General features: G+C 39.5%; 2 protein-coding genes across 3 annotated transcripts in view; one reads left to right on the top strand and one right to left on the bottom strand.

Annotated features, from left to right (window-relative positions):
- Window positions 1–12,124, top strand: part of rps16 (ribosomal protein S16) — a 457,927-nt gene that overhangs the window by 389,523 nt on the left and 56,280 nt on the right. The window lies entirely within an intron of this gene.
- Window positions 5,132–11,972, bottom strand: myf6 (myogenic factor 6). The gene is made up of 3 exons (XM_060903545.1): window positions 11,456–11,972; window positions 9,310–9,394; window positions 5,132–5,407 (listed from the first exon to the last, which is right to left on the bottom strand). Exons 1-3 carry the CDS (start codon window positions 11,942–11,944, stop codon window positions 5,310–5,312), a joined length of 672 nt encoding a protein of 223 aa, XP_060759528.1. The 5' UTR covers window positions 11,945–11,972; the 3' UTR covers window positions 5,132–5,309.

The raw sequence follows: 12,124 nt of genomic DNA, 5'->3' as shown, positions 1-12,124 counted from the left end.
AATTGAGACAGAGAGACAGACAGATTGAGAGAGAGAAAGACAGATTGAGGGGGGAGAGAGAGAGAGAGAGAGAGAGAGAGAGAGATTGCACTTCATCATTCAGCATTAACAGATCATATCAGGTCACATGACCCAGGAGTTTGATTGATAGCAGCATGTGTGTGGCTCAGAGAGAACGCTTCCTGCCAGAGAATCACCATACACTCATAAACACTCTACACTCCATGTGTGTGTGTGTGTGTGTGTGTGTGTGTGTGTGTGTGTGTGTGTGTGTGTGTGTGTGTGTGTGTGTGTGAAAGAGAGAGAGCAATAATTTTCATAAACAGACTTAACACATACTTGCGTGAATGCATCACATCACCAGTCACCGAGTCGCTGTAAACTCATCCTTATTTATAGTTAACGATGGGCCTTCCATTATAATAACATAACCGAAATACACATATATAACGATATAATGATACAGGTATAGAACACAAGCAGGGTTGAAACTAAAAAAATACCAAACACAAATAATGAAGAAGACAACAGTAACATAAAACATCAGGGTGTACACAACTGATTATGGAGTAACACAGAACAGGTGAACACACTCAGGCAACAAACTGAATGACAGAACAGGGGGCGGAGCCACAACCAAAACAGAAACGCTCCTCTGAATGGGTGACACTGTACGAGCTATTACTCACAGCTTTACAACATTTTCCCCTGGTGGACATTCCCACTGTGATCATGTGCTAAACTGGAGACTAAATTTATCAGAGTAGCAGCTGAAGCTAGCTGGAGGCAGATTCTACCATAACAGAGGCCAGTTAAGTCCCATCTCCTTAAATTGCTGAATTGATTATTTTGATCATTCTATTAAGTTTTTCTAGTAGCATTTGGGGTCTTGGACATTCACAGTAAATTTTAGGACAGTAGTCCTGGTAACTAATTAATAAAAGCCTGACATGACAGACCTGCTAAATGACAATAGAAACACATCGGTTTCTATCATCAAAATCTGACAGACAAACTAACATCTACCATCATATTCTGACAGACACTCATAGCAACAAAACTGTTTCTTACATTATTAATCTGACAAATTTAGTAATAATATTAAATACCTCATCACTAGAACCAAATAATAAAATAAAATATTGAAATAAAAATGATAAAATGTATTTTCAAAATTGAAATATCAACAATAATTGTCAGAACAGTGATGATAGACACGACTGTGTCACTTTCGCGGGGAAATAACATATTGAAATGGCCTGTCGGCTGAAAGGGTCGCAAGTGGCTCTGATTTATCTCAACTTACGATAGTTTTCCTCCAGAAAAATTTAAATATGAACGCACAAATATATTCTCAATGTTTCTATCGTCAAAAATTTCAATCGTCAGGATAGCTGACGGGCGGCACGGTGGTGTAGTGGTTAGCGCTGTCGCCTCACAGCAAGAAGGTCCTGGGTTCGAGCCCCGTGGCCGGCGAGGGCCTTTCTGTGTGGAGTTTGCATGTTCTCCCCGTGTCCGCGTGGGTTTCCTCCGGGTGCTCCGGTTTCCCCCACAGTCCAAAGACATGCAGGTTAGGTTAACTGGTGACTCTAAATTGAGCGTAGGTGTGAATGTGAGTGTGAATGGTTGTCTGTGTCTATGTGTCAGCCCTGTGATGACCTGGCGACTTGTCCAGGGTGTACCCCGCCTTTCGCCCGTAGTCAGCTGGGATAGGCTCCAGCTTGCCTGCGACCCTGTAGAAGGATAAAGCGGCTAGAGATAATGAGATGAGATGAGATGAGATGAGGATAGCTGACTGAAAATCTTACCTTGATTTATTTGATGAAATCTAGCTGTCAGAACTCCAAGTCTTGCCCGGAAGTAAATGTCTGCTGTCACAAAAATCACGCGCAGTAGAATTTCCTCTTTGCGTCAGTCAACATGTGTGTGGCGAGGGCTTGAATTTTGCTATCGTCAGGTGCATTTGACTGACAGACTGACGATAGCATTTTTTAAAAATAACTGTGGGCTTCTCTCGTGAACAAAGTAGTTTTTTCGCTGTTAATCTATTTCAACTCTATCTGTTGACACCCAAAAATGATAAAGCCTGCTTCCACACGATAACTACCAAAGATCCATAATGGCCGAGTCTATTGTCAGGTCATCTGACAGAAATTCACTGACGATAGCAACAGGGATAATGAAAGTGATTTTTAAAATGGGAGTTGTGTCTGTCAGATATGTCAAAGAAATAGAACTTTATTCTTTAAAAATATTTTATTGATATACTCAGTGTATTTTTAAATGGCATGCTGTTTTAGAAGACCAAATACCATATTTTCAATCTTGAAAATATTACCTCACTGAAAAAAGGACAAGAAAAATTTCTTATTTTGTGGGCAAGTGGTTAATGGATCCAGTTACGGTAGAATCTGCCTGGAATATTTCACACACACACACACACACACACACACACACACACACACACACACAAATTTAACCCCAAATCAGAAAAAGTTGAGACGGTGTGGAAAATGCAATTAAAAAAGAAATCAGTGATTTTTAAAAAATGTACTTTGACTTGTATTCCATCGCAGACAGAATGAACCCAAGATATTTCATGTTTTGTTGGTCAACTTCATTTCATTTGTTAATATCCATCCATTCCTGCATTTCAGTTCTGCAACACATTCCAAAAAAAAGTTGGGACGGAGGTAATTTAGGGCTCGTAATGAGGTAAAACAATTAAATAGCGATGTGATTTGAAACAGGTGACTGTAATTATGATTTGGTCCAAAATCAGTATCCAGGAAAGGCCGAGTGTTTGAGGAGTAAAGATGGGCCGAGGATCTCCAGTTTATCAACAAATGTGTGAGAAAATTGTTGAAATTTTTAAAAACAATGTTTCTGTAAGAAAGCTAGGAAGGGATTTGGATATTTCACGCTCTATGGTACATAATATCATTAAACCATCCAAGGAATCTGGAGGAATTTTAGTGAGTAAAGGGCTCAAGCCTAATCTGAACCCCCGTGATCTCCGATCCCTCACTGCATCAAGAACCATCAATCATCTACAGCTGATAGAACCACATGGGCTTGGGATTACTTTGGAAAACCTTTATCAAGCTACAATACATAGTTACATCCACAAACACCAATTAAGGGCCCGTCTACATGAGTACGTTTTTGTCGAATCCGCATAAATACTTTATCGTTTCGGCCTCACGTCCAGACGGATCTGGCTTTTTCGAGGTGTGAAACCGGTATTTTTTGAAAACAGGTCCCAGAGTGGGAAAATCCTAAAACGCCGGATAGCCCGGAGTCGTTTGGACAGCGAATGCAGATTTTTTCAGAAACGATGACGTATAAGCCCCGCCTCTCTAACCTTTAACCTCAGCCTCCACCACTAGATGCATCATAACAACAACAATGGTGGACTACAGGCTTCTACCATATAGTTCCACTTCATTGTCGGTCCACACAAAAGACTCTCCTCTTCCTCCCAGAGTTGCGCTGGCCATGATCATCCTCTTCTCGTGTTATGAGCTTGTTTGTAAACAGCACGTGACCTTTATACGCATGCTCCATGGCTTCTCTTCCAGTTTTAGTGTATTGGTGTGGCGGCATCACAGCGCTACATACAGGCCTGGCATATGTACTACAGCATTTTGGGTTGTTTCCAGTGAATCCGTGTGGACGCAGATATTTCTGGAAACGACGCCGTGTTTACAGAGATTTTTTTCAAAACGACAGCGTATTGGGTGAGGCCGCGTACTCGTGTGGACGGGCCCTAAAACTTTACTGTGCAAAAAGGAAGCCTTATGCTAACTGTGTCCAGAAGCACCGTCGATTTCTCCGGGCTCGGAGGTGTCTGGGATGGACCATGACACAGTGGGAACGGGTATTGCGGTCAGACAAATCAGTATTCCAGGTCTTTTTTTGGAAGAAATGGACACCGTGTGCTCCGGACCAAAGAGGAAAAGGACCATCCAGACTGTAACCAGGAGCAAGTCCAAAAGCCAGCGTGGGTCATGGTATGGGGTTGGGTCAGTGCCCTTGGCGAAGGTAACTTACACTTCTGTGATGGAACATTGATGCAGAAAAGTACACAGAGATTTTGGAGCAACATCTGCTGCCTTCAAGACGACGTCTTTTCCAGGGAGATTTCGACAAGACGAAAAGAAGAAGAAACCTTTTTATTCATCGCATGCACACTTCAAGCACAGTGAAATTCATCCTCTGCATTTAACCCATCGGAAGCAGTGAACACACACACACACTCAGAGCAGTGGGCAGCCACACTACAGCGCCCGGGGAGCAGTCAGGGATCAGGCACCTTGCTCAAGGCCGCCCCACGTCAACCTAACTTCATGTCTTTGGCCTGTGGGGGAAACCAGAGCACCCAGAGGAAACCCACGCAGACACAGGAAGAACATGCAAACTCCACACAGAAAGGCCCTCGCCGGCCACTGGGTTTGAACCCAGAACCTTCTTGCTGTGAGGCGACCATGCTAACCACCGTGCCACCCCAAAGACAATGCAAAACCACATTCTGCTCACATTACAAAGGCGTGGCTGTGGAAGAAGACGGCATGTCCCCTCTGTCCCCAATAGAGAGAGTGGGTGGAGAATTCAGAAATGAAAAATATGACAGTGACGACCCTGTACTGTTACACACCTTAAGACCTGTTTACAGGAAGAACAGGACAAAAATAACACCTGAAACACTTCATCACTTGGAGTCTTCAGTCCGTAAACATCTTAAAAGTGTTGGGAGAAGGAACGGGAACATTATAAAGTGGGAAATGCTTTACTGTCCTAACTTTTTTTTTAAATGTGTTGCAAGAATCAAAACTGAAATGTGTTTATTTTGAAAAAACAATAAAATTCATGAAGGAAAACATCAAATAATGTGCTTTCATATTGTTTTGAGTTCAATGCAGGTCAAAGATTATTTACAAATTGTTGTTTTTTTATTTTAATTTCAATTTCAACATACCGTTCCAATGTTTTCTGATTTGGAGTTCTATGCAATATATTTGCACTGTATATACAATTAATATCATAATACCATAAATTAAAACTCCCAAACCACATTTTTTTAATTTATTCATAAAATACAAAATATTTAAAATAACAATCATATAGTTCAATGCCTGTACAAGTAAATAGTGATGAATGATCCGGAATCTCTGTAAAATACGACCCAAAATTCCAAAATATGTATAAAATGATCTTTTTGATATAAATATATGAACAGTGAACTTGAACGGTAAAAGGAAAGTGGAAATGTGAGCTGAACTTCTTCACGCATTCCAAACATTTTTTCATCACCCTTCATTCGTCTTTGTGTCCTCGGTGGAAATGCTGTCCACGATGGAGGAAAGACAACGGAGACTGCTAGACGCCAGGGACTCCGTTACATATCCTACAAAAGAGATTAAGAAGATGAATTACTTACTTTTTTTTTGAAAGTTTCAATAAAAGACTTACAGCAGCTCTAGTTTTTCTGTCAGTTTTAAAAAGATTTAACAGCCAGATTGGGCTGAAGAAGTTCAGCTGGGTTAAAAACATTCAACATGACCATCTCTATCTCTTTCTTTCATTAAAATATTTTTCAACATAAAAGTAAGCTGAAAGAATGCAGTTGATAGTTAATCTTTGTTGGTAAAAGGTCAGAATTATGGTTAATTGTTAAACTATGCATATATTACAGATCCTTCATTTCCCTTTACACTGTAATGGCCTGATTTTGGAGTTGAAAAAAAAGTCCAATAATATGAACATGCTGAACAAGGAAATCACGCATTAAAACATTAAAACCTGAACAAAAGAATTTTAAACAAACAGTTGTCTTGAAATAATAAGTGTATTAAAAATCTAATACAGAGTTCAAAATGTACAAGCTCATTTACAGGCTAAGAACAAAAAACAGACTTGGCTAATCTGATGATAATCAAGTACAAAGTTTAAAAATATTTTAAAGTAGAAGGGCACTTGGTAGAGTTCATACCTCCACCAAGCCACATGTTACCAACATCAAAATCAAGTCAAGTCAAGTCAACTTTATTGTCAAATATGCTATACATGCTCGACATACAGCACAGATGAAATATCAGCCCTCTCTGGCCCATGGTGCAAACAGGTAATGCAATAAATAAAAATAGAATAATTGAAAAAAAACAATATAAACAGTATAAACACTCTAGATAGGAACTAGACATAGACTAAACACTCAGACAAACAATATAAACAGTATAAACAGTATAAACACTAGATAAGAACAAGACATAGACTAAACACTCAGACAATATAAACAGTGTAAACACTAAATAAGAACTACACACAGACCAAACACTCAAACAGACAATAAAAACAGTATAAACACTCTCAATATGAACTAGACGTAGACTAAACACTCATATACACACACACACACACACACACACACACACACACACACACACATATAAAGAGGTTCAAATAACCAAACAGTCAAGGGCACTTAAGGTATAGCAGGTAAACATGAAATAAACAGTATAAACAAACTAGCAGCTAAGATGAGGTAGTGCGGAATAGTGCAAATGAGCGAGGTAAAGTATTTGAAGTATTTGAGGTAAAGTATTATCTGAGTTTCAAGTCACTTGAAACTCAGATAATACTAAAGCTGTCCACCAAATTTCATCCAAATCCATTCACTACTTTTTGAGTTACGTTGGGAACAGACAAAAAAAAAAATTCTGGATCTGAATACATATCTGGATTAACATCAAAATTGAATCAATTGTTCCTTGGCCCATGGTTGACCTTTCCTCACATTTCATCAAAATCTGTTCACTACTTTTTGAGTTATGTTGGGAACAGACAAACAAACAAACAAATAAATGCCGTCAAAAACATAACCTCCTCCAACAAAGTTCTTGGAGGTAATAATTATTAGTAAAAGTAAGATATATCTTGCATGTTACGGTTTAAAGGAGGTATTTAAGCAGATGCGTGCGTGGATCAAAACTTTAAAAAACAAAACCAAGGTATAAAACAAACAAGAGCAAGAACAGGACTAGAATCAGGCATGGACAGGGAACTGAGTATAACGTTAACACAAGACAAAGAAACTACCAGAGACTGGGGTTCAAATAAGCGGGTAATCAGAGGGGGAATGGAAACAGATGCAGGTGAAAAAGATACAGTAGGAAACTAACCAATAACAAGACAAGAAAGGACAGTAACAAAAAAAACAACAACCAAAAACACGTGTTAATAGAAACATAAACAGAGCCATGTGGAAGTACACGTCGTCATGCTGTATAGAGCACACCACACTGGAATCCAGAGGGAAATCCATAACAGCATCATTATGCTATGAATTCTATTATATTCTTACATCATCATGTTCTATTCTATTACAATCCCAAGTCCAAAAAAGTTGGGATGCTGTGTAAAACATAAATAAAAACAGAATGTGATGATCTGCAAATCATGGAAACCCGATAGTTCGTTGAAAATAGTACAAAGACTATTTTCAACATCAAATGTTGAAACTGAGAAATTTTATTGTTTTTTGAAAAATATCTGCTCATTTTGAATTTGATGTCAGCAACACATTTCAGAAAAGTTGGGACAGGGCAACAAAAAACTGAAAAAGTTGTGTAATGTTAAAAAAAAAACTAATGAGGTTAACTGGCAACAGGTCAGTAACATGATTGGGTACAAAAAGAGCATCCCAGAGAGGCGGAGTCTCTCAGAAGTAAAAATGGGGCGGGGTTCACCGCTCTGTGAAAGACTGCGTGTGCAAACAGTGCAACAATTTAAGAATAACGTTACTCAGTGTAAAACTGCAAAGAATTTGGGGATCACATCATCTCTGGTCCATAATATATGCATAATTAAAAGATTCAGAGAATCTGGGGAAATCTCTGTATGCAAGAGACAAGGCTGAAAACTGACATTGGATGGCTGTGATCTTCAGGCCCTCAGGAGACACTGCATTAAAAGCAGACATGTGTCTGTAGTGGAAATCACTGTATGGGTTCAGGAACACTTCAGAAAACCATCATCTGTGAAAACACTTCATTACTTCATCCACAAATGCAAGTTAAAACTGGATATAAACAATATCCAGAAACACCACCCCCTTCTCTGGGCTCGAGCTCTTTTACGATGGACTGAGGCAAAGTGGAAAACTGTCCCGAGGTCTGACGAATCAAAAGTAGAAATTCTTTTTAGAAATCATAGACACCACGTCCTCCAGGCTAAAGAGGAAAGGGACCATCCAGCTTGTTATCAGTGCACAGCTCAAAAGCAGCATCTGTGATGGTCTGAGGGGGCATTAGTGCACATGACATGGGTAGCTTGTACATCTGGGAAGGCATCATTAATGCTGAATGATATAAACAAGTTTCAGAGCAATATGCTGCCATCCAGACTAAATCTTTTTCAGGGAAGGCCTTCCTTCTTTCAGCAAGACAACACCAAACTGCTTTCTGCACATATTAAAAGTGCATGGCTCCATAGTAAAAGAGTCCGGGTGCTAAACTGGCCTGCCTGCAGTCCAGACCTGTTTCTCATTTAAAACATTTGAAGCACAAAATAGGAGACCCCAAACTGTTGAGCAACTGAAATTGTATATCAGGCGGGAATGAGACAACAAAACTACAGCACTTGGTCTTCTCAGTTCCGAGAGATTTACAGAGTGTTGTTAAAATTAGAGGTGATGCAACACAGTGGTAAACATGCCCCTGTCCAAACTTTTTTTTAAATGTGTTGCTGGCATCAAATTCAGAATGAGCATACATTTTTTTAAACAACAATAAAATTTCTCAGTTTCCACATTTTGTACTATTTTCAATCAAGTATAGAGTTTCCATGATTTGCAAATCATCGTATTCTGTTTTATTTACGTTTTACACAGTGTCCTGGCTTTTTTGGAATTGAGGTTGTATTACATAATCACATTGTATAATTACGTACATCATCATGTTCTGTTATATCGTTATCGTTATGTGATTTTAGATCATTTTATCATCGTGCTCTATTATAACATTTTCACCACATTCTATCGTTTTATCAATGTCATCATTAACTTATTCCGCTATGTCATCATATTCTGTTATATCTTTACTTCAGGATGTATATTGTTACTTGAGCTTAAATAATACATTTACAGTAATGTATAGTATTAGTATTAGTTGACTTTCAGTGATGACTCAGTCTAAATGAATGTTCTATAATGCTGATGATTAATGAGTCATTGTAATGTGATGTTTTAAAATCAGTAACTTTAAACAGCACTCAGTATATTTAGAGAACAATAAAACTGATTGTACAAACCTTCTCTTTGCTGAGACGACTCTGCACTGGAATGATCTGAGTTTCCCTGCCATGTGCTTTTCCATCGATACTCACCGTTAACCACCTAAATACACAAAAATCAGTTCTGTGTCATACTGTTAACAAGAGTGCAACTTTAATTCTTGAGCATGAGCAGTAAAGGCTTTGCAAAAATGATGATAAGTATTTACTTAAATTACATTTGTGATTAGCGAATTGAAATGTTGTAGTGAGAAAAATGTTTTGGGGAGAAAATGCTGTCGGAGATTCTGTACACCTTAAACAGATTTTTATCATTTCTTTTCTCTAATAAACATTTTAATGATAAACTGTACCAACAAGTTAGAACAAGCACACATCTCTAAATACTGTTGATACTTTATTATTAATTCATTATTACTGAATATTAGTAACACTCAAGATTAGAACTTCTTCCAACTTACTCTGTCATAATGTCTGGTTCTTTAATAATTCCAACATAATGGTCATTGTAAAACTGTCCTTGAGCTTTGGAAAGTCCATATTAATGAAAAGTATCATTATTTAATAAATATTTGAACATTTATTGCGATAATAAATGTTTTATTAGTTTTACTTTACAAGATTATCTTGATAAGTTTATTGCTACATAACTGTTTACTTACTATTTTTGTGATTATGAAGTGTCTGTGTTTTGGAAAGACAATCAATAAATAAACTAATTTTTTATTAAATCTTTTTTCTCTCTTTGTATTTTTTTCCTGCTTTTTAAATATTTTTAACATGTTCATTAGTTTGTTTAATTTTTATGTTTTTTCTTTACTTTTAATGAATTCTGCTCCTTTAAACTGTTTATTTTTTTCCTCTATCTTTTCTTCCCTGACTTTTTTCTCTCCCTCATTTAGGAGTTTCTTTAATACCTTTAGTACAGGTATTTCCAAAAACCTGTACCTAAACCTTTAAATATTGTTAACAATGTCCTTATTGTATTGAGTGGACAATATTCATAATATCCATCCATCCATTATCTGTAGCCGCTTTATCCTGTTCTACAGGGTCGCAGGCAAGCTGGAGCCTATCCCAGCTGACTACGGGCGAAAGGCGGGGTACACCCTGGACAAGTTGCCAGGTCATCACAGGGCTGACACATAGGTGGGGTTTACATTAGACCGTATCAGCGGATCATCAGATTAACGTTTTTAAAACGATTTGCGTGCACACAGCAACGCCAATACACAGGTACGCTCGGCTCCGCAGGCATCCTGCGCTCCAAATCACTCCGCCCTGAACAGCGAGTGCCCTCTGGAGGGTGCGCACTCCGGCCCTGCGCAGCTCACAGAGCGCGCGAGTGAAGCGCACGAGCAGTGATTCGGGACTGAGCCGCTGTGTGTGTGATCCCAGTGCATGTCGGGCATGCGCGTCACTTACCACTTGCAAGTGGAAGGATGACAAGCCTAAAGACAATCATAACTACACAATGGGCAGTATTTGCAATATTTTCATACTTTTATACTCTTTAATGAAAGGTGATACAAGGCGGAAGTCCGCGCCGTTTTTCAGCAGTCGCGTCACATGACCAACACCAGCGAATCAGGAAGGTGGATGTCACAGTGACGTTGTCCAATGACGATGCCAGCTAGAGCTCAGCACAGCGTATCCACGTATTCTCAATGTTTACACAGCACCGGACCAGACACGATCTGGATTGAATACATGGACCCTGGCGGATTCCCGTTTCCCGGCGTTTCCAGGCGTTTTAATGTAAACGGACAGTGCATCCGCGAAGAAAATGAGACAGATACGGTCTAATGTAAACTTGGCCTTAGACACAGACAACCATTCACACTCACATTCACACCTACGGTCAATTTAGAGTCACCAGTTAACCTAACCTGCATGTCTTTGGACTGTGGGGGAAACCGGAGCACCCGGAGGAAACCCGCGCGGACACGGGGAGAACATGCAAACTCCGCACAGAAAGGCCCTCGCCGGCCGCTGGGCTCGAACCCAGGACCTTCTTGCTGTGAGGTGACAGTGCTAACCACTATACCACCGTGCCGCCCCAATAGTAATAATAATTTGTTAATTATTATTATTATTATATATGATGCTAAATTAGAGCTAAATCTTTTGTAAGAGGATTTTAGGACTTTTTTGAGGTTCTTACATTGTGTTCTCTGGGGTTCTGGTTAAAGGCCCCATCCTCTGATAGTCTGTCCTGCTCATCCAGGTTGTGCAACAAGTCCTGAAGTTTTTCGATGTAATTGATGGCACTGCGTAAAATCTCCACTTTGGGAAGCCTCTGGTTTGGATTGGGGACCGTTTTCCTTTTTAGTGCATCGAATGCTTCATTTATCTTCTTCAGCCTCCGTCTCTCACGCAGAGTCGCTGCTTTCCGCCTGTCCGTCGGCCCTGACTTTCTCTTACAGATTTTACAGGCCCAGATTAAACACTGTCCGTCGCAGTGTGGCTTTAAGGCCTTCGGGACAAAAACATGTTCCTCTCCACCATCTTGGCTCGGAGACTCAGGACTTTCGTCCTCCTGGTACAGAGGAGAAACTTCCGGCATGTCCAGGTGCTGTAAGGCTCCATGGTCCGCTTCCAGGTAGCGCAGATCGTTAAAAAGATATGTATTGGTCTCGAAAAGGTCCATCATGGTGCGTTCAGCCTGAGTGTCCCGAACTTATTGACTGTAAGACCATGTGTTGGCATTTAAATAGCTCAGTGACACAAGGCGACTTAAATATAGCATGTGAAACTCTATCCGCATGCTAGCTGTCGCAGGACATCACAGGGGGTTTTTCAATAGTCCTTTAGAAAATACACATTAACACCT

This window comes from Neoarius graeffei, chromosome 21 (assembly GCF_027579695.1).
Source record: "Neoarius graeffei isolate fNeoGra1 chromosome 21, fNeoGra1.pri, whole genome shotgun sequence".
Classification (NCBI taxonomy): Eukaryota; Metazoa; Chordata; class Actinopteri; order Siluriformes; family Ariidae; genus Neoarius; species Neoarius graeffei.
The sequence above is the reverse complement of the archived record's forward strand: the minus strand, read 5'-3'. Positions and strand labels throughout refer to the sequence as shown.

Excerpts from the sequence above, each read along its gene's own strand:
- myf6 (XM_060903545.1), bottom strand. The coding sequence starts at position 11,944 with ATGATGGACCTTTTCGAGACCAATACATATCTTTTTAACGATCTGCGC. Across the intron at positions 9,395-11,455 it reads AGAACCCCAGAGAACACAAT|GTGGTTAACGGTGAGTATCG; the intron begins GTAAGAACCTCA and ends TTGTGTATTTAG. Across the intron at positions 5,408-9,309 it reads GTCGTCTCAGCAAAGAGAAG|GATATGTAACGGAGTCCCTG; the intron begins GTTTGTACAATC and ends TCTCTTTTGTAG.